General features: G+C 43.5%; 1 protein-coding gene across 1 annotated transcript; it reads left to right on the forward strand.

Annotated features, from left to right (window-relative positions):
- The first annotated feature begins 386 nt into the window (after window positions 1-386).
- SETD7 (SET domain containing 7, histone lysine methyltransferase) lies at window positions 387-22,793 on the forward strand. The gene is made up of 8 exons (XM_041412029.1): window positions 387-492; window positions 4,761-4,890; window positions 9,090-9,291; window positions 13,168-13,357; window positions 14,972-15,053; window positions 15,686-15,803; window positions 16,097-16,254; window positions 16,767-22,793. The coding sequence occupies exons 1-8, from the start codon at window positions 453-455 to the stop codon at window positions 16,945-16,947; spliced, it is 1,101 nt and encodes a 366-aa protein (XP_041267963.1). The 5' UTR covers window positions 387-452; the 3' UTR covers window positions 16,948-22,793.
- The last annotated feature ends 990 nt before the right edge of the window (window positions 22,794-23,783 follow it).

A 23,783-nucleotide genomic window follows, 5' to 3' on the forward strand; every position in this document is an offset into this window, starting at 1 on the left:
CCCAACTCCGCATACTCTGTGATTCTGTGGCAAGAGCAGCAGGTCAGCCGTCCCTGGTGTAGGAACGGAGGTGTTCTGGAGCTGCTGGGGACCCTCCGGCTTTGCGAAGTGAACTACAGCAACGCCAGTCGGGATCAGCGGGCCGACGGATGGACAGCACGGAATGCGCTGCAGGACCAGCGCTGAGCGGACTAGCGTTCTCGTGCCCTCAGTACCGTACGTGGGGCCAGACCGAACCAGCCCCGGCCCAAACTCGAGCTCCCCCCGCCATTATCCCGAGGGGCGGGGCCGGCCGCTCCTCGCGTCCCCCTTTGGCCTCCGGGCCGCGCTTGGTCACGCCCTCAGGGCGGGGCTGGGCCCCTCCCCCGGGAGGATGCCGGAGGCGGAGCGTGGGGCGCGCGCGCGCCCGCCCCGGGTACCGCGGCTGCGCCTTGCCTGCGCCCGCCGCCGCCATGGACAGCGACGAGGAGACGTTGGAGGAGGTCGTGGAAGGTGCGTGTCCCACGGCTCGGGGAGCGGGGCCCGCCGGCGCCGGGCGCTGGTGCAGGAGCTGTGGGGGCGCGGGGCGGGAGCGGTGGAGGCGGCCGTGGCGGCCGGAGCTGGGCGGCCGGGGTCGGGCGCAGCGCATGACATCAGTGGGCTTATGCAACGGACGGGCCAGGGCCAGGGCCACGCACGTGGCGGAGTTGGGCCGGGGGGAGCCGGGGCCGCGCTGGCGCCGTTACCGGGCAGGCGCTGTGGGTGCCTTCCGCCACCCAGCGCTCTGGCCACAGTGGGAGGCTCCGCTCCCCGGACGCGGGGATGGCGGCTGCTCAGCTCTTATTGTCAAAAATAAGGCACGGCCGCTGCTGTGCCCCCGTGCGGGCGGTAGCCTGCAGCCCGCACTCCCTGGGCGGTGCGGCCGGTGCTCGGTCCTTCCCCCGGCGGCTGAGGGACATGGGAGTGCCCATCCTTGGGGAGAGCCCAGGGAGCCAGGGCTGCAGTCACATACCTGCAAATGGAGAAGGGAAAAGAAAGAGACTCCTAGTAGACACTGTTGCCATATCCGTGGGCAGCAGGGCTGGAGCTATCCGTATGGGAGCGGGGTGGGCCACCTTATAACTAATATACACCCTCTGTGTGCAGTTCACCTCTCACGTGTGGATAACTAACCCTTGGAGAGTGCTAAACCCAGAGGCACATGTCCTCTGGAGGTGAATTACTGACGGAAACCTTAACAGGCAGGGCTGCAGCTCCCCAGCATGCTGTCATCCCGTCAGGCGTCTGGGAGCAGGGAAACAAAGCATGGCATCTCCCTCTGTGCGAAAGCACTGGCTCCCCAAAGATTCCTCGCAGAGGGAGGACCGTGGTCCTGCTGGGAATAGCGATCCAAGGTGTTCGGCTGTTGGGACAGGGAACAAGGAGCTGCCTAAGGTGCAGGTAATGCTTATGTTCGCCGTGCGTCTCCTGTGGCAGAAGGATTAGGCCTCACAGCGAGTTGTTCCAGGGAAGGTGTTTGTCTTGCACGACAGCTGAGTCTGACAGCACATGTGAGCTGAGCAGCTGCTGCTGGATTTACTGTCTAGGTGTGTGGTGTTGGAGCTAGAGAATCTTTGTTGTGTAGAACATGAGTCTGAGGGAAGTGAGGCTCTGCTATGGATGGGGTGTGCCCTGTGCCTTTACAGATGTGGTTTTCCACTGCCTTTCCTCCTGCCTCCTCAAATTTGTGGGTTGCAGTTGTCTGGGGCAAGGAGTCATAGTTTTCATCCTTATATCACAGATAAAGTGTTCTGCTGGATTTGTTTGGCGTCTCCATGGGCTAAGGAAACACATTTTTAAAGCATCTTTTTTTTAGCAGTGTATATGAATGTGTGTTTTTCTGAGTGAAACAGAAGCAGGTTGCTCTTTGGAGGTGAACAGGCTTTTGCATTTACCTAAAGGAAGTTAGAAATACAGAAATCAGCACTTCTACCTTTGTAGGGGGAAGTTTGGTTTATTGTTGTGATCCATCTGGCATCTTTGTGGCGAAAATCTTTTATTTATGATGCACATTATGTGTCATCTGTTAAGTAATAGTGATACTGACAGTAAAGGGATTTTATCTTTGATTTGTATACACCAGTGGTTTCAGTGACTCCATTGTGAACTAGCCCCTATTGGGGTAATTCCTTTTCAAGAAAAGTTCATTGTCTGAGTTTGAGAGGAAGTCTTAGGAGATCCTTAATGAAGCAACAAAAGTGAGGTTTTACAATAATTTAAAAATACATTTAGAAGTTTTAGGTTTATTTTTTACAAATGGAGGAGAGTGGTGAGAAAGTGGAACACACTACTCCCCATGAAATAATGAGGATTTTTTCCATTGACTTAATTTGAAACAGAATTACAGCCAAAGAAAAAAAAGTTATATTTATGTTATGAAACTTGAAATTTCATTTTTCCCATATTGACCAAGAGAGACTGTGTTTCTTGTTTTGTTGCAGTGGTGGGGGCATAGTTGTTTTTTTTTTTGTTTTTTTTTTTAATAAGGGGAAACTTCTAGCACATTAGAATAATTGGATTCTTTGTATTGTGGCTGAGATTAAGACCCTGTATAGAGGCCACTGTATCAAAGCTGACCATTTTAAATCTCTGTATCCTACTGTGCAAAAGGCCTGACATGTGTTCTCTGTACAGGCATGGCAGCTTTTTTGTTGGGTTTTGCATGCCAGCAAAATCTTGACAAAGCTGAATAATCACAGAGAACAAAGTTGCAATAGTTTGTTTTTGTTGTTGCTTTGGGTATTTTTTTTTAAATGGTATGATGTACCAGTATTATCAGTGTATTTTTTTAATCCAAGTGTTTTATAAAAGTTTTGCCCCTGTAGTGTCGGGGAAACTGGTATTACACTGTTTAGGGTTTGTTAACTTACAGCAGTGTGCCCTTCTATATTGATAAAACTTAATTAAAAATGCTTTCATTTAAAACTATTGACATAGTTCTTGGTCTAAAAGAGGTGTCCACATCAGAAATGTTACTGACCTTTTAGTTGAATCGGTTATTAATTTATTGTTTATTGATATTTAACCATTAATAATAATTGGTTAAATTTAGCTAAAATTTGTCTTTTCTACAAAAACGGGTATTCTGACAGACTGGGAGGGAAAAACCCTTTCTTCTATTTGGAAAGAGCAGTTTCTGTTTAAAGAGTTCCTCTTCAAAGTAATTAAAAGCCTTTACTGATAGAATTTTTTCCCTTCCACTTTTTGCTGTCTCTTTTTACTCTATTCTTTCTCTAGCTGTGAACTGATAATCCGTGTCTGATTGGTTTTACTGGCTTCTTAAACTTCAAACTGTTTTTAATGTAGTTTGGACTAGGGACTTGTGAAGTGAGGGCACAGTCATGTGCAGGTACCAGAGAAACTTGGTGGAGCATGCAAGGGAAGGTGCAGAGGGAAGCCTGGCTCTTGGAAGAGTTCAGATTCCTCGCTGTTACCTTCTCCTGTACACTTTTCTAGGTGCATTTCTGTACTCAGTAAAGTCTGCCCAGCTTGTTCCCTCTCTGGGCACCGGACTCAAGGTCTGGTAGTACTGAAGTGCATCTTTCTGCCTGCATTAGCCTGGGCTGTAAATCAGTCCCCCTCACACTGAAGTGTATTTCTGCCTTTCCATATGTGTGATGAACCTTTTCAGGTTAGGGCAAATTTGGTCAGGGAAGAGCTTGACCCAAAGCCTGCAGAAATGGATGCATACACTGTCTCTCATCTCTAATAGGCTGTGTATGCATCCCCAGGGGACTGGGGGCATCAGAGGTAATGTTTTAGTTAGAAGCATGGAAGAATATAAATGTAGGCTAGCTGTTATTTATTTTACAGTTTTCATGCAGAATTTATACCTGATAAAATGTCACTGTGGAGCTGTAACACCCATTCAGGTGTGTCCCTGTGCTGAGAGCAGCCCTGCTGAGCTCTGCAGCCAGAGATCACACAGCTAAACCAGGCAATAACCATCGTTTGAAACACTTTTCTGTCGTTCTCCTTTGTCTTTGAAGAGGCAGAGATGCAATAGGAGCCTTACTATGCTTTAACTTAGTAGAGCTGGCCGTTTATATTCAAGAAGACACAGACTATGCAGGTGAGGATCCAAGTGCATTGTCTCTGCTTTCCATTTGTGCAACAGCTGTAATAGGGAAAACTGGTACGGCTGGGGGTAGGAACAGGATGTAAGGTGAGCACATCGGAAAGGCACTGGAGAGCAGCATTTAACATGTTAAATGCCACGTTGTCTGACATATTGCAAGGGCACAGCATTATGGATATTACATACTTTTATTTATTTAAATTCCCATGAATACAGCTGTGTAGTGGCACACCCACATTATCATAAGGCATGTGTTTATCAAAAGAAAAAAAATCAAGCCTTTTCTTATCCTGTTCTCACCAATAAATACATGTTTTAGATAAAGAATTTTTATAGTTTTGAAGGTGTGTATTCATACAAGTTAGACTACTATAAACCCTATTTCTTTCAGAAACCAGTTTTGCTTATTATTCACTTCTCTATCCTGTCTCTCATCCCTTTTCTTTTATCCTTATATTTTATTTTTATTCAAAACTATGTGTTACACAGGTACAAACTTCAGTTGTACAGAATGTCTGATCACTGTTCCTAACAGCAATGATCTGAATTACTGTTTTGTACTAGGGAGCTACTGCATTTCAAGTAGCTACATAATGAGAGCAGATATAAAATCTTGCATAATAATTAATGTGTTCTGTTGCTCTTTGTTTGGATTTTATTTCAGGGCATCTAGATGACGATGGGCTGCCACATGGATTCTGTACAGTAACCTATTCATCAACAGACAGATTTGAGGGAACTTTTGTGCATGGAGAAAAGAATGGCCGCGGCAAATTCTTCTTTTTTGATGGAAGGTACGCTCTGACTCTTTGATTTTTCTTCTGTGTTCTTCCTTCTGCTTGTAGTGATGCAAAACTAATATACATTGATTGTATACTGCTGAGTTTCTGGATAAAAATTCTCATTAAAAACTGTAGCTGAAAAGTTTGCTGCTGGTGGCTCATTACACACAGGCTTTGTGTGTAATGAAGTGCCTGTAGTTTTTTCCTGGAGGGAGAATGCAGTGGTGTGAGCTCTTTTAGCACTTTAAAGTTAGGAGCTGATTAGAAATCATAAGAATGGGAAGTGGTCAGAACTATTGAAAACCATGCTGACAATGACTTGGACATCGAAGGTCATTACTTCAGGTGGACTTCTTTGCCTTATGGAGCTACACAGAAAGTGCAGCTGGACCAAGAGCTCTCTGTGCCAGCTGTCGCACACAGGTGTAAGACATTGACAGAAAGGCTTGCCTTCTGCTTTGTAGAATTGTTTATCAGTTAAAGGACTGAGTTAAATACAGGTTTGTTAGCAACTCTAGTAATCCTCTGCAAGTTGCTTGTGGCCTGATTTACTTTCAGAACACCCCCTATCATTTCCCTTCTTTTCATTGGGAATTGTGACAATGAAATTGGGCTAGTCCGTGCCTATGCATGTGTTTTCTTCTCTGATCCTCATTATGAACACCTTATAAGTCTTCCTCCCACCACCACTGTAGCATTCCTGTCTGCAGTTGCTCAGAACTTCCTCCAAGGGAGCAGCAAATGTATAAAATGACACGATTCTTCGTGGTTTTGCAGCTGTTGGTGACACTCTGAATAGCGGCTGTTAAACTGACAGTCATGCTGGGTCTGCTCTCTTCCTGCTCAGCAAAATTCTGAGCAGGAGCAGAGGTATTGTGCTGTCTCAGTGAATCAGCTCCTTGTCTGTACTTGCCTTTGCACTTGCTTCATACTGGGGATTGTGGGTTTTATTTCATGACAAAGATAATATATTTATTCAGTTATGTAGAGAGGGATTAGGCCTCCAAGCTTGGATGAAGAAAAATCCTCACTGTTGTTGATAATGCCCGTATTAAATCTTCTCTGCGTAACTGAAAATCAGTACTGCCCAGCAGCTGAGTTCGCCAGAATAGTTTTGGTGTAAGTTAGACAGTGTCTCTATGGACACACGTACATAATGTTTCTGTGCTGGTGGATGATCTCAGCAGGGTAGCTGCTGATTGTACAGTCAGAGGAACTGACCCACTATTTTGTTTGTAGGGCTGCTCCTCCATGCAATCCAGGGAACAGGCAGCATTTACTAGGAAGAGTCAGGTTGCTGCTGTGCCTTCTCTGTACTGCTTGAGTGTTGCCAACTTTTTTTTCTTTCTTTTTTTTTTCTCTCTCTCAATTTTCATAACCCTTAAAAAACTGGAATAGCTGGCCACTGATGACTTTAGGAGCTAGCAGAATGAAAATATGAAGAAAATAGTCTGCAGTGTGGTTTTGGAAAATGGGATATTTTCATTAACTGTTACATATTTTAAGTTAGCTAAAGCAGCCTTAACTGAGCAGTAGCTAATTATTGAAGATGTCATTTGTCTAGCTATGTCCAGCTAGCAAGACTAAGTTGCTTTCTGAAATGGATGGTTCAGGAATCATGACATGTCGTAAGAATGACTTGGCATAAAACAGGGCGTGCTATTTCCATTAAGTGTGCCATGGGCAAGGCTGATTGCTCATGAAGATGAGCAATAAATATCAAAAATGTCTCTGAACAGCTCTCCCTTTCCAGAATCCTGTGCAATAAGCTAGCTGGTTCAGCACTCGTGGGTGTGTTTCCCTGGCAGGCTGCTGAGTAAATGCTGACAGCTGTACTGCTGTTCCTCTGTTGTTGAGGAGCAGCTGAGTTCTGTCAAATACAAGACTGGCTGCAGTGTCAGCATTCTCATTTTTTGAGTATTGGGGAATAGGACTGGCTGCCTTGTTTGGTAAAGGAAACTTTTCCCTTTACTGAAATAACTGGCCCCTTCCTGTTCATTATTTAAGGGAATGGAATGTGGAATGAAGTATCAGTTGGTTTTTCCTTCCCCTTTAACAAAATGCAACAAATCACAGCATATTCTTTAAGAGAAGAAGTTTGCCCTCTGGCATACTCCCTGTTTTGGATTGTGGACTTGAACTTTCCTTGGTGCCAGTGCTTCTGGAGTGTATTTTGCAGAACTCTTTGCACTATAAAGGCAGGCATGAGAGCCGTTCTTGGCACAGAGCTGCAGCTGTCCTTCCTCCCTAATTGGAAACTCCTGTAAACTGACATCTCCCAGAACACAGTAGAAAACTATTATTTTTATGGAAAAAGTTTTCCATGTTCCCATATAGAGGGAGTGAGAGATAAATGGATCAGTCTCTATAGATATCAACTTAATCCCTGTAATGATATTGGAGAAAGTATTTTCCCCCCCCAATCCATATAATTGGTTTAATTGTTAGGTAAGAAGTATGTTCCATCCCTTCAAGGCATAGTGGATAATGGGAAGACAGTACATCTGATAAATCTTGACTGTGGTAGAATTTATGTTGTCAGAAGTATGATCAGCTGAGGAGCAAACCAGAGAAATTCAGGCTAGTTCAGGGTTTGTGTTAAAAAGGTTTTGTTTATGGAAGACACAGAAGCTATGTATTCATCTTTGTGCTGGTCAAGTCTTAGTTGCAATTACTGTGTCTGGCTGCAGACATCATACTTTGAGAACTTGAAGTGAAGTGAGGAGCAGGGTGGAAATAGATCAGAAACTGAACAGCATAAAAATTTCTGAACCTGACTTTTTAGGTGAGCTTGAAGGATTTCTTAAGTTGATTTCCTTAGATGAGATGGATGTTTTGGTCACTGTTTGGAGCTTAATACAAAGAGAGAAAAAAAGTTCAAGTTACAGTCAAAGAAAATATATTCTTTCCAGGGCTGAAGAAGCACTGTTGTAATTTAGCAATGTTTTAACTCCAACTAGTGCAATTAAAGATAACAAGACAGGATTTTTGACTGTGAAAACTGGGAGTGGCTGCTTCTTTTAAAGAGTAATCCTACATGTGCACACTATGTGTGCTTTCACTACAATGGAATTAAAATCTAGTGATCTGTGATAAATTAGAGGGGAAAGTGGCATCATTTATAGTTAAGTAAGGGCACTGATTTCTGGTGGTTCCCTCACTGTTCCCTGTGCTGTAGTGCCCTAGCTATCTGTGCAGCTCTGTAGCAACCTGGATCAAGAAATTCATTTGGCTGAAAAGTAAAATTATTTTCCTGCCCCTTGTTTTTCATCTGGTGTGCACTGAGGCTTTTACTGTAATATATTTTCCCATGGAAACCTCATCCAGTTTGCCAAAGTTACATAAAAACAGAGTAAGAAAGCAAGAAAAGTGAATTCTGAAAAAACATTCCTTCCACAACTCTTGCAAATCTATGTGGTAAAACATGTAGAGTCGTGCTCACAGACACGTGAGCTGTAAGTGTCAGCTTATACATTAGACATCTGCATCTGAAAAATAATTGTGCAGTGAAAATATGTGTATGCTGACAGCTGGCTGTTAGCTAAGCATGGTGAAGTAAAAGATAAACAGGTTGTGTTCCTTTATGTTAATCCTAACGTGAGAAAGAAATACCTGAGTAGATCCTCTTTTATGGTGAGAGTAAAGGGTTTGTAAGACAAAACCAAAATGAAATGTTTCTTTGTTTAAATCCAAGTGCAGCACTAGTTCTGTTTGACTAGTGTGTGATTTTAGGAGAAATACATGAAAAACGGCTGCTTTTAGCAGGGCCTGTACAAATGGCTGCTAAGTGTATTGCTGGGGAGCTGACACTGAACTATGGCAGGCTGCAGTTTATTCCTTGTCATAGTTCACATGTACAGCAGCTCAATTTCATCTCTGCAGAGACATGCCAGTGAAGATCCACACATAGCAGGTAGAAAATACTAATGTGAGAGAAGCCTGCTTGAGCAAGAATTCTTTCTTTGTCCAAGAGTGTCCATTTGCTGACTATTCCAGCCTACAGAAAATGCCAAGCATGTGATTGAGTTGAGTGATTCTGTGTCCGTGCAGCACACCCTGATGAAAGAGTGCTGTAAGTTGTTTTCTGCCTTTGGAGCTCCGTAGAAACAAGTTTCTGGTTTTCACCTTGGTCTTCCAGTGTGTTGAGGCTTTGGGTTCACCCCTGGGAAGTGAACAGTTTTCCACTGCTGGTTTTTTTCTCTCTTCGTCAGCACCCTGGAGGGGTACTACGTTGATGATGCCCTGCAGGGCCAGGGAATCTACACCTACGAGGACGGAGTGGTCCTTCATGGCACCTACGTGGATGGAGAGCTGAACGGCCCAGCCCAAGAGTACGACAGTGACGGGCGGCTGATATTCAAAGGGCAGTATAAAGACAACATCCGACATGGAATTTGTTGGATTTATTATCCGGTAAACCTGACCACCTGCTCTTTTTATTGTAGAATTATGTACTTTTCTTTCCTCCCCACCTGAAAGAAGTACCCACCATGACTCAGCTATCCAAAAATCAGCACACACAGATCTGGCATTCTGATTTTGGATAATCCAACACAAAGTTAAAAGATTTTGGTGTTGAATGTTTGCCCAGTAGATGAGATTCAGTGAGGCTACAAGATTCCAAGAAACCCAGTCCCGTGGAAGTGCATTTATCTATAATATGTATGCAGTGTAGAAATAGGATGTCTAATAATTTATGCATTATCTCTTTGTGAAGGCTGGACTATGATTTTGCCACTTTGTAGTGCTGGCTGCAGGTGAGGAGCATGGAAGCCATGCCAGTTATTGCAATCCATCGCTCCTATTAGAGTAGGAGGGGAGAGTTTGTCTCAGTTTCTGCAGGATATTTTTGTGGTCCGTGGTGGTGGTGGACGCAACCTTCCCCAAGAATGTCTTGCACCAAGGGGTAGGAGCCAGGAGAGCACCAGCACACAGACACAGCAGCTCAGCAGTGAAGGCACAGGAGGGTCCAGGCATGGAGTTCCAACGTGCTTTATTCCAGGCAGTGCTGAAGGGGTCCAGGGGCCAGAGACAAAGGAGGGTTGAGGTTATAAATACAGGGAAAGAGGGGACGGAGGAGAGCATCAGGGATCCAATGGTCTGAGGGCTCAGGGGTGGTACAGAGGAACCAGTAGGGAGTGCCAGGGTGGATGGGCAGGGTTACATAAACCAATGGGAAAACAGGGAAGGGAGAACTCTCTAGAACATGAACACCTAAGGGTCAAAGGGGTAGGGAAAGCTAGTGGACCAATGGGAAGGACAAAACTAGGACAAATTATCATGGTGCTGCAGAGCACTGTGGGGGAAGCTTCTTTCCTCACCCTGAGCTATGAGGAATGCCCGGAGCTTAGGGTGCATCTCTCCGGGTGACCAGTGTTGTTCTCTCCCCAGTGGGCTCACAAGCTTCCCCAGGATATGATGTGAAGTCTGCCTTTGCCTAACACATCAGATGTAACTAGTGTGAGAGCTGTGTGGAGTTGTGGACAAATGATTTGCTAGTTAAAACAAGCCAGTATTTTATTTTTGTGAATCTTGATGTTCTTTTACAACCATGCTAGTTAAGGCAGTCACTGTTGTATAGCTTTTAGGGAGTTTGTGATGCAAAATTTTTAAAAATAGAATTCTTATTCAGCCTTACACAATAGAGTTGAATCTCTCAATCTTACCTAGTGCCAAGAACGTGGTAATGTCTGCATGTAATTAAGCTGCTGGTCAAAATCCAGTCTAATTCTGCTACATATAGCACAAGCTTTAGTTCCAGATTGATTTCTAAATGCTTACCAACACTGGCTGTTCATTTTATTTACTGATTTTCACTATTGCCATTAAGCGTGTATTGGGATCAGCAAATACCTGGTGTATGCTGCCAAAAGTTTTTCAGTCCTAGTGTATAAAATACACACAGCTGACCCTTCACTTCATGTATCTCCTGTGTCATCTTCCAGATGACAAAGTGTTGCTGTATGTTCTGGAAATGTTGATAATGAGAGGTTGTTTATCATTACTGTCTTGCCAGACAATGCGAGGTGTTCTACTCCTTTGCCATGGAACCAATTGTTTTCTCATGACTCTGTGTAGGATGCTATGTGCACAATTTTTTTTCCCAGATTCAAGGTTCACTGTTCCCTATTACAGCATGCTTGAGACTCTTTCATCCTCGGAGTTGAACAAAATGGTGTCTCTTTGAAATAGGGCCTGTGCACAGTGGACTTGCTTGATGTAAATCAGTTTGTTTCCACAACACAAGCCGGTCTTGCTCCAGGATGTTATTTGGAGATGCTTCCTTGTCTTTTTTAAAATAAAAACCTGAAGTGGTGTCCAGGTTTGAAAGACAGGTGTCTGCAAAGGAAGGTGGGAACCTCCCTTGGAATGGAAAAAATATGACTCCCTCCCTCCCTCCAAATTATTATAACTTTGAAATTAGAGGGCTTCAGGCAAAGATAAGGGGAAAGGAATAACAGTTCTTTGGTAGTATGTATAGCAAGGCAAACCAAGAGCCGCAGCAGCAGCACAGCAGCAGAGCGAAGCACAAACCCACCCGCAGCCTTCTCTCGGCCGTCGGGCGCTTTCCCCTTCCGTGCAGTTCCGGTCACGGCCAGCAGGGGCGCTGGTGGCTCCCGGCCGGGCGGGGCGGCTGCGATGGTTCCCCCGCGCCTGCAGGGGGCGCTGTGGCGCGAGCACTGCCGCCTCTCCACATGGCCATGGCGGGCAGGCTGGGATGAGCCCTGAGAGTAAATGAAATGCATCAGAAACTCTGCAGCTGTAGCAGGAGCATGGGGGGGCAGGGGAAGGGTGTCACAGCAGGCAGAGGGTGCTCCCTCAGAGGGGCTGGGGGTCCCAGGGTTTCCCCTGTGGCACCTCAGTATGTGGTATGGGCCCTTTCTAGTGAGGTAGGTTGCTAATAAGTTCCCAGTGCACAGCCACTTCCAGGAGCAGAGCTACAGTAGAAGACTGTCCCCACAGCAATCGCAGCCTGTCTTACCGCAGATGGGGGAAGAGAAAAGAGATGAGCCCAGCCCCCCACCACCCTGACAAAATCTCAGTATCTTTGCCCTTCCAAAGAAAACTCCCTCCCCAGGTAAAGAGAGTAACCAGCTACACCCTTCCCCCTCTTCTTCATCCTGGCCACATTTTTTGTTCTCTTAAGTAGCAGTAGTTATTGTTTTGTAGCAACAGATGGGACAAAATTGCATGAGAGAAAGAAACAAAAGGAAAAAACCTAACCCCAGCAAGTGGTTAGACCTGTGCTAATGTATCCATCTCATTTCTGCAGTTGTGGAAATAGATCTAGCATGAGCTGCAGGCAAATCACAGATGGCAAAGCCCGGGTCTGAAATGCATAAACTTTGGAGAGGAAAAGTGTTGGTGTTGATGCTTTCCACAAGCAGTTGTTCTCTGATTACCACCTGATGTTGGGGGGCATTCTGGGAATCATTTTTCCTTAATAGGGTCAAGTCTTTAGAGGTACCATGTATTAGTAAGGTAGTGTGAAATCTTTTTTCCTCCAGCACAGTATCACAGTAATCCGATTTGGGCATCTCTGTGGCTTTGGTCCTTGTTTTGCACACTGTACACGTAAAACTTCCACCAAGTGAAACTGAATATTTGTGTCACATGGAACAAGAGACCTTGGGTTTTGCCTATTCCGAACAACACAGAAAATCAGTTTTATCCTAACTGGAATTATTTTGTTGAGGTTTTGCATGTGTCTGTTTCTCTCTCATTTTCATAATTTCACATCTGAACTTACTGATGCATTTTTAAAAGTTGGGGAAAACCCTTTTCATTTACTGAATGTTGCTTAGAAAATAGAATTCCCAACAGCATTAGACTGAATATAAAAGCAAACTTTTACTTGAAAGCTGTCAGGTACTCAGTGGCAAAAACCACACGTGGTACAGTAAATTCACCATTTTTTAAGGTTTGCTGATTAATGTAACTATCATGTATTGTGCAATTAAAAGGTTAGTTGATCAGGTGGTAATTCCTCGGGTTCTGCCCCACTGGAAGCAGTCCCCAGGCTTCTTTTGCCTGGCTTTTGTTATGTCAGGTCCACTCTTGGGGTAAGACTAAAGAATCTTTTAGGAATGTGTTTAGAAGGTTAGCATATTGTTCCTAAATGTAGGGGAACAGGATAGGAAAAGAAATAGAAGCTACAGCCACGCATTTGCAATCTACAAAGCTACAAATGCATGAAAAGTATAAAAAGCTAAAAATTTTAGGCATCAAGGATAGTAAAGTAAAATTAAATGCTTTACTTTGCCTTTTCTTTCTTGCCTGTGGTCTCAGGATGGAGGCAGCCTTGTGGGAGAAGTGAATGAAGATGGGGAGATGACTGGAGAGAAAATAGCCTATGTGTATCCTGATGGAAAGACTGCATATTCTGGAAGGTTCATAGATGGAGAAATGATAGAAGCAAAACTGACAACTCTGACAGCTGTTGAGGATGGGAAACCTCAATTTGAAGTAGTTCCAGGCAGTAAGTTCAGCTAACACAAACTTGTATTCCTGCTACCAGCCCTTTGCTGCAGATGCCTTGGTTCCTGTGATGTTCCTCACTGGAGACTGGCTGTGATGACAGGCTGTTAGTGAGGGGCCCTTTCTCCAAGCCACAGAGTTGGGCAGAGAGGAAGAAGGTCTTTCTCCTGGAAACTGATGGGAACTGCCCCATGTGTGGTCCTGCCCAAGTGCATTTCATAACACTTCTCTCACTCTGTGAGACTTAGTGCTTATGGGCACAGTCCTGCTTGTCACACATCCCACTGCCCTCTGTACCAGATGGAAAACCTGCTGCATTCACCCTGGTAATGGTGCTACTGTATTTCTTGCAGTGAAATAACTGCAGTAGGCAAGTGAGGCCCTAATTTGGTTGTAGCTGTCAGCTGGGTTTATGCAAGTCAGTGTTTGCAGTGTGAATGTTCTGGCACCTCTGGTGCTGGGCTGAGATTGGAATTAGTGAACCAGATTCAGATGTTGGATAATGATCTGATTCATCAGGAGCCTTCTGTGTGTCTGGTCCTGCTGACAGAAAGTGGCTGTGCAGTGCACAGGGTTAGGGTGGGGCTTTCTCCACCTAGAGGCTTGAACCTATAGTTCTGGGGAGGGTTTGTTGTTATCACATGTTCGTGATGTTTTGGAGGAGTGTGGGTTAAGCTGCAGTTACAGTCAGGGACTGGTAATGCATTTATTGCTCTGCCAGCAAAAATTGTCTCACTTGATATGAAATAGGCACATAAACTCAGTGAAAAGGTGTGGATAAGCAAATGCATGTGAGTTTATTTTCACTCAGTTATGATAGCAAGTCAGAATTTAACTTAAAACTTACTTTGTAGGAGGGTACAGTTGTGCTTTGTAAATAGGATGAAGTTCCACTCAGGAGGAAGTTGCCTTCAGCCAGAACAGGTCCTGGACACCAGGGGCAAAGGCCTTATATCAAACTTCATAGTATTCTATTCTGTGGGGGTTTTTTTCCCATCTTATTTCCACCTTCTTCTTAATCTATGCCCAAGGTAGTCCTCTGGCATTTGGGAGAAAGATGTAAGAATATAATTAGAGCTGTACCACTAAGTTGTTTATTAGTGGCAAAAAAATAAAGGACTATAGCAAGGGTGCTTTCTGATTACTAAATCTTCTGGCTGAAGTCTCTTCAGGATCTGGACTAGAAAATATTTCATATTTGAACTAAACAAGTTTTTGTGGTTTTTGGGTTTTGGTTTTTTTTTTAATGAGCTGTTGAATATATCCTTTTAAGTTTTGTTTTACTTTTAAATTATATTTAGAGGCACTAGGAGGGTCAGTTTTGAAAAAGTATCTAGTCCTGCTCTACAAGTTCGTAATTTGAAGAACATATGTATCATCTTTTTGTGTTAGCATTGTTACTTTAGAATGTTAAGAGGAAAAAATAATCAAGAAGCAGTATCTCATTGAAGGCTTTTTACAGGTGCAGTTCTGTTTAATACCTTTTTTTGGAAGTGTAACATTTTTTGCAGCCATTAAAATTTAATTTTTGAATGTCTTGATTAAGTTAAGGATTGCATGCTCTCAGTACTGCCAATTAGTTTATTTTCTTCATTGATGTCTGATTTTTTTTTAGGCCCAGTATACAGTTTTGACAAATCTACTTCATCTTGCATTTCTACAAATGCCCTTCTTCCTGATCCTTATGAATCAGAGAGGTAAATTTTTTTTTCTTCTCCCCATATTTCTTTACTGTTACCTATTTAGGGCCTAATTTTGCAAAGCTTTTCTCATCTAAGACTTAAAGGATATGTAAAGGTTTGTAAAATGGAAGCCCTGAGTGTACCTCAACTGTAGGCACTTTCTGATACTCTGAAATTCTAAATAATATCTAAATAAGTAAAACACTTGCTTTAATTTACATTGAGTACTTGGAGATGTGGGGCATTACCTTGAGAACTCTTGCTTCTCAGTGCATGTACATACCAGCAACCCCAGCTTGGTGGGGTCTTCTGGGGTTCTGATATGTTATTGAGAGTGTTCCTGAATTGAAGCATCATTGTGGAGTAATAGTAGATTGGCACTTCAAAAAAAATAAAAGTTTTCCAAGTCAGCCCAAACTTTCCACCAAATCTCAGTTTTGACAGAATAGAGAGAACATATGGAAGAGAGGAAGGAAAGGAGTTCCATAAAGAGGTTTTGAATAACAATAATAATAATAATTTGGTTTTGTTATTGTTATTAGTTTTATTGTTATACTGAAGTATTGGGTTTTATCCCACTAGTGTTGTACTTCATGAAAATTAAAACTGCAGCCAGTCACTGATTCCATGGCCTGTTCCTCTTGTAGGGTGTATGTGGATGTCTCTCTCATTTCCAGTGCCGGAGAAGGATTGTTTTCAAAAATAGCAGCAGAAGCCAGTACAGTGATGTCCTTCTATAATGGAGTGCGAATTACACACCAGGAGGTAAAGAGAAGAAAAAAGTCAGTCTGAATTTTCATTACTCCTCCTGAAATTTTGTTTTCATAGTAGGATCTAACACCCACTATCTGCCCACCCTAGATTTAACATGATGGAGTTTAATTGAAAAAAGTGCATGCTCACCTATGTATAGCTTTAAAAAGTGTGGGTTGTTCTTTTTAATGGTGTACACCCATGAAAAGCTTTATTTGCATATATTTTGAATGTTGGCTTTCAAACTGCTGACAAAGTTGACCCCTCCTACACACTTGACATTGGATTTTTGCCTTGCAAACTAGGTAGACAGCAGAGACTGGGCCCTCAATGGAAATACAATATCCCTGGATGATGAAACAGTCATTGATGTGCCAGAGCCCTACAACCACGCTGCTAAGTACTGTGCCTCACTGGGGCATAAGGCCAACCATTCCTTCACTCCTAACTGCACCTATGAGCCGTAAGTACAGCCCTGTGTTTTAGGGTAGATGCTGCAGCCTGGCTGTCTGGGCTTGCAGGGATCCCTGGGCAGCTGGATGAGGACCAGTGGTGGGCTGGGAGTAAAGCGTTGGGGCAGTGACGGAGTTTCTGCTCACCTTAGCGGAGTTGGAAATGGGCTGGCGTTATGGGTGCTTGATGTCTCTTGGGACTTACCGTGGAGTATCTTGAAGTTTGCAACTTGTTATTTTTGTCATGAACTTTTAATTGCTTCTTGATTGTAAAATGCATCATCACAGCTCTCTAAATGCTAGCTTGGCTAGAACCACGCTGTATTTGCTGAACTACCAATGCTTTGATAAATTAATATTTTTGCTCATATTTTTAAATACTTACGAGGTTGACTCAAGTCTGCTAGTTCAGTATCAAAATTGTGCAGTATTGCTCTGAATTGAGTAAATTCTGGAACTGTAGAAGGGGCTGGCAGAGTATGCGAGTTGGCAGCTGAGCCTAGCAAAGATGTTTTTTTCCTAGGTTTGTTCATCCTCGTTTTGGGCCCATCAAGTGTATCCGTACCATCAGGGCTGTGGAGAAGGATGAGGAGTTGACAGTGGCTTATGGGTACGATCACAATCCTGTGGGGCAGAATGGGCCTGAAGCACCAGAGTGGTACCAGCTGGAACTGAAAGCTTTCCAGGCTGCCCAGCAAAAGTGACATGGGAGCTCCTTCTCTGTTCAGCAAACTGAAACAGAAACTTGGATCTATGCACTACCTTTATACTGAAAACTGGACAACCAGGGATTGTTCATGCTGTTGCGTCATAATCTTGCATTCTGTGTTAAGAGATAAGTTCCTTGGATACTAACTAGGTTTGACTGTGTTACTCATAGCAGATTTAAAAATTAGCTAGCATTGCACCAGTCTTATCTGAAGAAATTATTTAATATTCTATACAAGATGTAGTATTCTTTGGTAGCTTCTGCTTTTGCACCATATGCAAAGATGACCAAAAGACTAGAAAGCAACTAAAATGGGTGTATTGTTCACTTTTAGTCGGCAGATTTAGTGTTGCTCTCTACCTGCCTAGGCATTATTGCGCAATTGCATTTTGCATATATGCCACTTGTGATGATAACAGTAATATTTTGATATTCTCTAATAGTAGCATAATTTTGCCTTTTTAAACCTTTGATCTGAATCTTGCAATGGAGCAGTTTATTTATTAGCATATAGGAGGCTGGGTTTTAACTCCCCTTTCCTCTTGTCTGAACGTTGTTCTTTCTACAAATCCTCTTTTGCAGGATAAAATCCTTTCTAACTAGTGGAAGGGCTTGTGTGTGTGTGTGAGAGTGCTGTGTGTTGGTTTCTGTGGCTCTCTAAATAGTATAGCAACATGTCTAAACCTAATATTTATCTAGCCTGCACGGCTGGCTTTTTTTTTTAATTTATTATTATGACATGCAAATGAAGCTGTTCTTTGCATGAAGATTTTGTGAAAAGGAGAAAACAGACTTGCTGTTGAAAGACTTCCAGAAGTACATGTTCTGGAAGGAAAGCGTATTACTTGCATCCATGTTCATGAGTTGGTTTGTGTATTTCACCTGTTCAAGTGGCCAGTTCTCAAGGCAAAAGATGCTTGGATCTCCTATGGATTCTCTGAAAGGAGGCACATGTATTTGGGGGCAGGCTGTAGTCCTTGGTGAGGGAGAGCTGTATCTTTTCCCTTGATGTTCACTTGATGGAACAACATAGCCTTATAGCCATCTTTTAGTAGTTCTGGTTTATGACACAGTGCATTAATGTAATATGAGGTATCAAAATAAGATTTTTTTTTTAAATAAAAGATATTAAAAGATTGTTTTTGAAAGACAAACAATGAATGTAAAAATATCACTTGATGCTCATATTTATAAACAGCAGTCAATCCATAGCTTTGTTGCAGCCAGCAGTGGGGGCTTGTGAATATTCATCTGCAGGGCTATGTTTTGGGGTTTTTCAGGAGTAGGGAAACTGTGTGGTTTTTTCAGATACTGTACCGGTCTTGCCTAATGCTGTATAAGAGAGAAATCATGCATTGTGTTGGTCTGGATACTGCAGCCTTTCTGGGACTCTGATGTTCTCTTTTGGGTTTAACAGTTTAGGAAAAACTCAAATGCATTTGCAACACCTTCTTTAAATGTTTGTAGTTTTAAAAAGTTTGTATATATGTAACATAAATGATTTGGGAATCAGATCTATCTTTCTATTGCGACACATTTTGGTTGCTTGCTTGAAATGTTGGAGGCATCTGGCTGTGTGGGGAGCTGGGCAGGGGAATGTGCTGAGTACCTGCAGGTAGAAGGATGAGGCTGCTGTTATATGCAGTCTGAGAATCCTTGCTTTGGTACCTGAGGGAAGTTAGGAATTACTCGTAACAGCCTGGGCTCTGTGGCTCTGTGGCTGCTCACAAACATATTCCATCTCCTCATCATTTTAGTTTGCACAGAAGTTGCTCTGTGCATGTGCTGAGGTGGGGGGACAGGCAGGCTCAGGGTAGCACTCTTTCAGCAGTGATCTGCACATGAGCTGTGACACCTCCCAGCTGCACGTGCTGGACGCTCAGGTCACATCTCATCCACGGCAGAGGTGACAGCCAGGAACTCCCCTGAGTGTGCAGAGACAGAACCAACCTCACAGTTGATGGAGAGTTGGCAAAGGTCAGTCAGCTGCTCAGTTTCGCTAAATGATTCTCAAAAAGAAATATGCCTGACTTCATCTGTCCCTGCCTGCTCATGGGTCATTACTTTAGGTTATCAACTACTTGCAGGAAAGCCTCTGGTAGGGAGCTCTTACTTGTATCTTTGGAATTATTGTGCCAGGATCCTGAAGTTTGCGAAGCTGAGGCTTGAATTTAGGTATAGGAAAGAACAGGGGGAAGATGTGATTGAACCCTGCTGGGAGTGGATGGTAACTCCTTTCACATTCTTGGTAACCTGCTTTGGACTGCTGGCCTCTCTGTGCTCACTGAGGAATTGTGTTCAAAATGTTCTGATCTCTAGAGCTCCTTTGCCTTCATTTCTGATCAGTCTCTGATTCCTCTGCTAATTTCCTGTGTGGAGTTGCTTATGTTTTAATAGATTTGTCAGTCTTCATATTACCTGATTTTGAGATAAATAGAATATAGGTGCTCTTTGTGCATCAGGCTTGAAGATTGTATCTTAAAATAGGGAAATTCTAGGGAAAAAAAGGCACTGCGGTGTCCTGTGTCTTCTCAAAAAATTGGTGAGAGTCAAGCAGATTCTTTTGTACACATGGGTAGCCTAGTAGGTAGCATGCCGCAGCTGTGGCTGTTGTCTCTGTTATCTCTGCTGTCCTCAGCTCTGTAAAATCTGTTGGTCCTTCTATAATTCCCTTCTTCAGCGACCAACCTTCCATAAAAGTTGTGATTACGGAGCTGCTTTGGCTTGATTCAGGACCAAGCCTTTTAACTCTCCTTTGTTTTCTCTCTCTTCCTGGTCTGTTAGAGTGGAGATAGCTTTTGCCACTGGGTGATGAAAGAGCTGTGTGGCCTTCAGAGGTGTGAGCTGGCATCCCCTGGTTAAAACACGGGTTAGTTACAGAACTCCAAATAATGCCTTAACTTGGTCAGTGTGTTGCAGCCCGGTTTCTGGGGCTCACTAGAGAGCAAGACCAGCTTCACAAAGCTCCTCATTGGTAGTGTGATGACATGCATAGACACAAGACCCACACCCAGCTATGGTTTTTGTTTGGGGCAGAGGAAGCATCACCTTGCACAGCAATCTTCCTGGGTCTGTAGGATGCAGCTGACTACTGGTGAATATGCAATAAGTAAAGAAGCTCCACTTCTTGGAGTCTGGCCAAAGACCTTTCCTGTCAGTACAGGAGCTGAGAGGAGAGCTGATGCCTGTCAGCTGAGCCTGAGTGAGTGGCTGTCTCTCGGCATATGCATTGTGACTAAAGAATAGCATAAGAAAACCTGGAATTGCTGCATTTTTCAGGTACAGATCAGTTCCCAAAATCTGCCTTTGGTCTGCAGTACTGCACGTGGCTTCTCCATGATGAGAAGGTTACTTGAGCTGCTTTATGAGAAGCCTCTATTATGCTGTATTAGGGGCTGCTGATCATCTCTTAAAAAAAAAAGAAATCTGAAGTGGATCTTCCTGTGATGGAAGCACAGAGTTTTGTCACCAAGAATACAGAGGCTTTGTTTTCTGGGAGTGGCTACTCTTGGAGATGAGAGCCAGAAAAGTTGCAGCTGAGAGTTGCCTGCTGCTGGGGTCTCCACTGGATAAGAAGGAAGGAAAAGGGCTTAGGCCATGTACAGGGTGTCTGAAGTTGAGTCTTGTACTATAATTTTACTTTTGGGGATCCTGATTCTCTTTTCCTGAAAAGGCTTTTTATTTCCTTATTTAAAAATAGTAATTATAAAAATCTTACCCAACATAAATACCTGTAAATTTTGACTGCTGAAGAAGTCAAAGGAGATACATGGAAATGGCTTTTCAGCTGTGAGAGTTTTTTGACTTTTTCTGCAGTTGCCATGATACCTCCTAGTGTCTCCTAGGATGGTCCATGCTTTTAATAAGGTGAAGCTCCTGGGGAGGTTTTGGGAGCTTTGGGAGGCCATGGGGTGAGGCTGCATGTTTTGGGCGTGACTAGGCAGGCTTCTCCTTGGCACGGCCTTTCCAGGTGTGGAAGTGTTGCACACAGATGGCAGGGGCTTTTCCTGGGGATCCTGTAGCACGTTGCTAGAAGCAACATGCTACAAGAAGCAAGAGCTCTCTGTCAGGGATTTCTCACCCTCTGTCAGGCACTGGAGGAGCAGAGTAGCCAACATATCCCATCTGCTAAGAGAAATTCAGAAATTAGGGAAATTGGCACTTTTTTGTTTCCTTCCCAGCTGTTGCCCTTGTCCTCCAGTCAAACCAGTGCTCACCACTTGGATTGTGCCAAGGGGTGGAGCAGTGTTGCTTCTGTCCCAGAGGCCTCTGTGATTTGTGTCCTTTCACTCAGTTTGATGGTCTTTAGGAAAATGCTGCTGTTGTGATGAGCTAACATTACACAGGGCCAAGTATCTGCTGCTTTGTTCTGCTGTGGCCCAGCAGAACTGCTGGAGCTGTGGGTGCCTGAGGGCTTCACCTCCAAGCACTTAAAAAAAAACAAATTGCTTTGGAAACAGTGGTACTGAAGTATCTTCTCACATGCTGGGGTGCTGCCTGTTCCTCACTTCTGCTGCACTGCTGTGTGCCAGGGGCATCCAAGCAAGGAAAGCAGGTGTGGGAGCAGCTTCATCTGCAAGTGGAAATGAGCTTCACCTGCAGTGAACTTGTTCCTTATGCTTCATGTCATGGAAACATGAGAACTGTATTTTTGGACAGAGAATTTCTAAGCAGTCTTATAAGGGATTTTTTTTTTTAAGGAAAAAGAAAAGGTGCAAGATTAAGTGCATGTTTATTTGTCCCAGATCAAAGGTTTTGAACACTAAGGTCACTCTGTCTTGAGTGGACCCTCCTCTGTCTGCAGGCAGTAGAACTTCCTGCGCTTTTTCTCTTTACCATTTTACTGTAACTCTTTTTTTTCCCCTAGGAGAAATACCTGTACAAAAATTATAAGCAATGAAATATTCAAGCCATAAAATCATGAGTGTGGGAAGACTTGCTTCACGAGTTTTAATATTTCTATGTAAAATGATGTTTGTATGAAATATTTTCATGGTAGAAAGAATATTTAAACAAAAAAGCTGTAGTAAGATCTAAACCAGATTTAAAGGGATGTCTTTTTGTAGGATGCAAGTGTAATTGAATACCAATAAGTAGATAATTTTTTTTTTTTTTTTAGGGGAGATGCAACAAATGATCCTTAAAATTACAAATGGTCATTTTTGCTATTTGGGGAAGTATTTATGCAGCATTACATGCAGCTGCCATAAATAATTGCAGTAGCAAGGCTAGTCATGTTTTCAAGACGTACCTCTTAGCTTCCCTTCATGATACCATACAAACAACCCATCCCTCCTTCCTGTAGATCCCCTTCTAGAAAACTTTTCCTACTGCAGCTGTAACAAGTTTAACTCTGAGCTAAGAACCACACTAAAATTGTGTATTACTTAACAGTTTCTGCTAGGCCTTCTGCTGTTTTAATACTTTAGCCCATAATTACTGGGTGTCTCTGTTCTGAAGAACTAAGTGCTAAAGAATAATCTTTGGGGTAAGCTTATACATGTGTTAACAGTTAACCCTGGAGTATTCAACTTGTGTACAGTACTTGATAGGTGTTTTATGACATTTGTACTCGAACTATGAGCCTTACTGAACATCTGCAAGTTTATTCATGACTTTTAAAAAATGGATAACTCTAAGAAAGATGTTTACATGACTGATGTTTGCCCTTCTTTCATGTTATGAATGGGGTTTTTATAGTGTGTTTGGGCGTATGTGCAAGGAAGCAAGAAAAGTGTTTCTGGGGAAAAACAGACTTGACAAACATTTGTAATAAGTGAATTTTAAAGATTGCTTTAATTGCGCTATGAAGGCAATGCAAAAATAAAATATTCAACAGAAGAACATTTTCTCTTTGTTATTTGTGTGTCACAGTTTTGGGCATCCTCTGACCTCTCCCCCTTCCTTGTGTCTTGTGTGACCACAGTTTTTGCTGATGCACAGGAGCAGGATTTCACAAGTTAAACACATCCAGGCCACGTTATGTAAATAGTGAATGAACACCTGACACCACTTGTTTTTTTCTGTCACCTCTGCTGCTTTTCTTACTCGTCTTTTTCAATGCAGGTAACACGGGCATCAGTTGTATTGAGGTACAGAAGAACATCCCACCCAACCTGTCCCAAACTGTTCTTTTAAAGTGTGGTGTATTTTCCTCTGAAGTAGTGGGAAGGTGCAGCAGGGTGCCTTCCAGCCAGGTAACCTATTCCTCTGTCTCCTAATTCCATGTACACGTCCTGCTGGGTGAGTGGTGAGGAAGGGGGCAGCGCTTTCGGCGCCTGGCTGCCTTCCCCTTCTCTGTGATCACAACTGGCTGAGGTAACTGAGCCTCTCCTGCCTGTGCTGTGTGTAGGTGTGCAAAGATTGTGCCTTCCCCTCTCTGCAAGGATGCAGAAGTGACATTGCCACTTGAACCTTCACAGTCGTAAAGGGCTGGGAGGACGATGGGTGCTTGGTGCATGTTTGCAAGGTGTGTGGAAGATGACACTGGGATTGTAGATGGTGTCATGTGCTGGCTTCCCCCACCGTGCTTGTGTTCCAGTCTGGCCCTGGTGTGATAACCCAGTACACTGTGGAGCTGCAGTGGGTTTATTTAAAGAAAATATATCTGACCTGTAACATCTCTCAGGATCTTTTGCTTTTGCAAGATTTTCATGTGCCAATGGTTATTCGAGCTAGGGATGAGAGGGCAGAGAGAATGGTGATCTTACAGCAATTTGCAGGTTAACTGGGAAAAAGGAGTCCTTGAATGTGCAGCAAAGCCAAATTTTGGGGCAAGATCAGGGGACGTGTGCTGTTTTGGCACAGTCTCTGTGTGCGAGACATAGTGGA

The sequence above is a fragment of the Onychostruthus taczanowskii genome, unplaced genomic scaffold, assembly GCF_017590055.1.
Source record: "Onychostruthus taczanowskii isolate IOZ18803 unplaced genomic scaffold, ASM1759005v1 scaffold38, whole genome shotgun sequence".
In the NCBI taxonomy this organism is placed as follows: domain Eukaryota; kingdom Metazoa; phylum Chordata; class Aves; order Passeriformes; family Passeridae; genus Onychostruthus; species Onychostruthus taczanowskii.

Coding starts and splice junctions, on each gene's coding strand:
- SETD7 (XM_041412029.1), top strand. CDS start 453: ATGGACAGCGACGAGGAGACGTTGGAGGAGGTCGTGGAAG. Junction 9,292..13,167: donor TTTGTTGGATTTATTATCCG/GTAAACCTGACC, acceptor CTGTGGTCTCAG/GATGGAGGCAGCCTTGTGGG. Junction 15,054..15,685: donor GATCCTTATGAATCAGAGAG/GTAAATTTTTTT, acceptor TTCCTCTTGTAG/GGTGTATGTGGATGTCTCTC.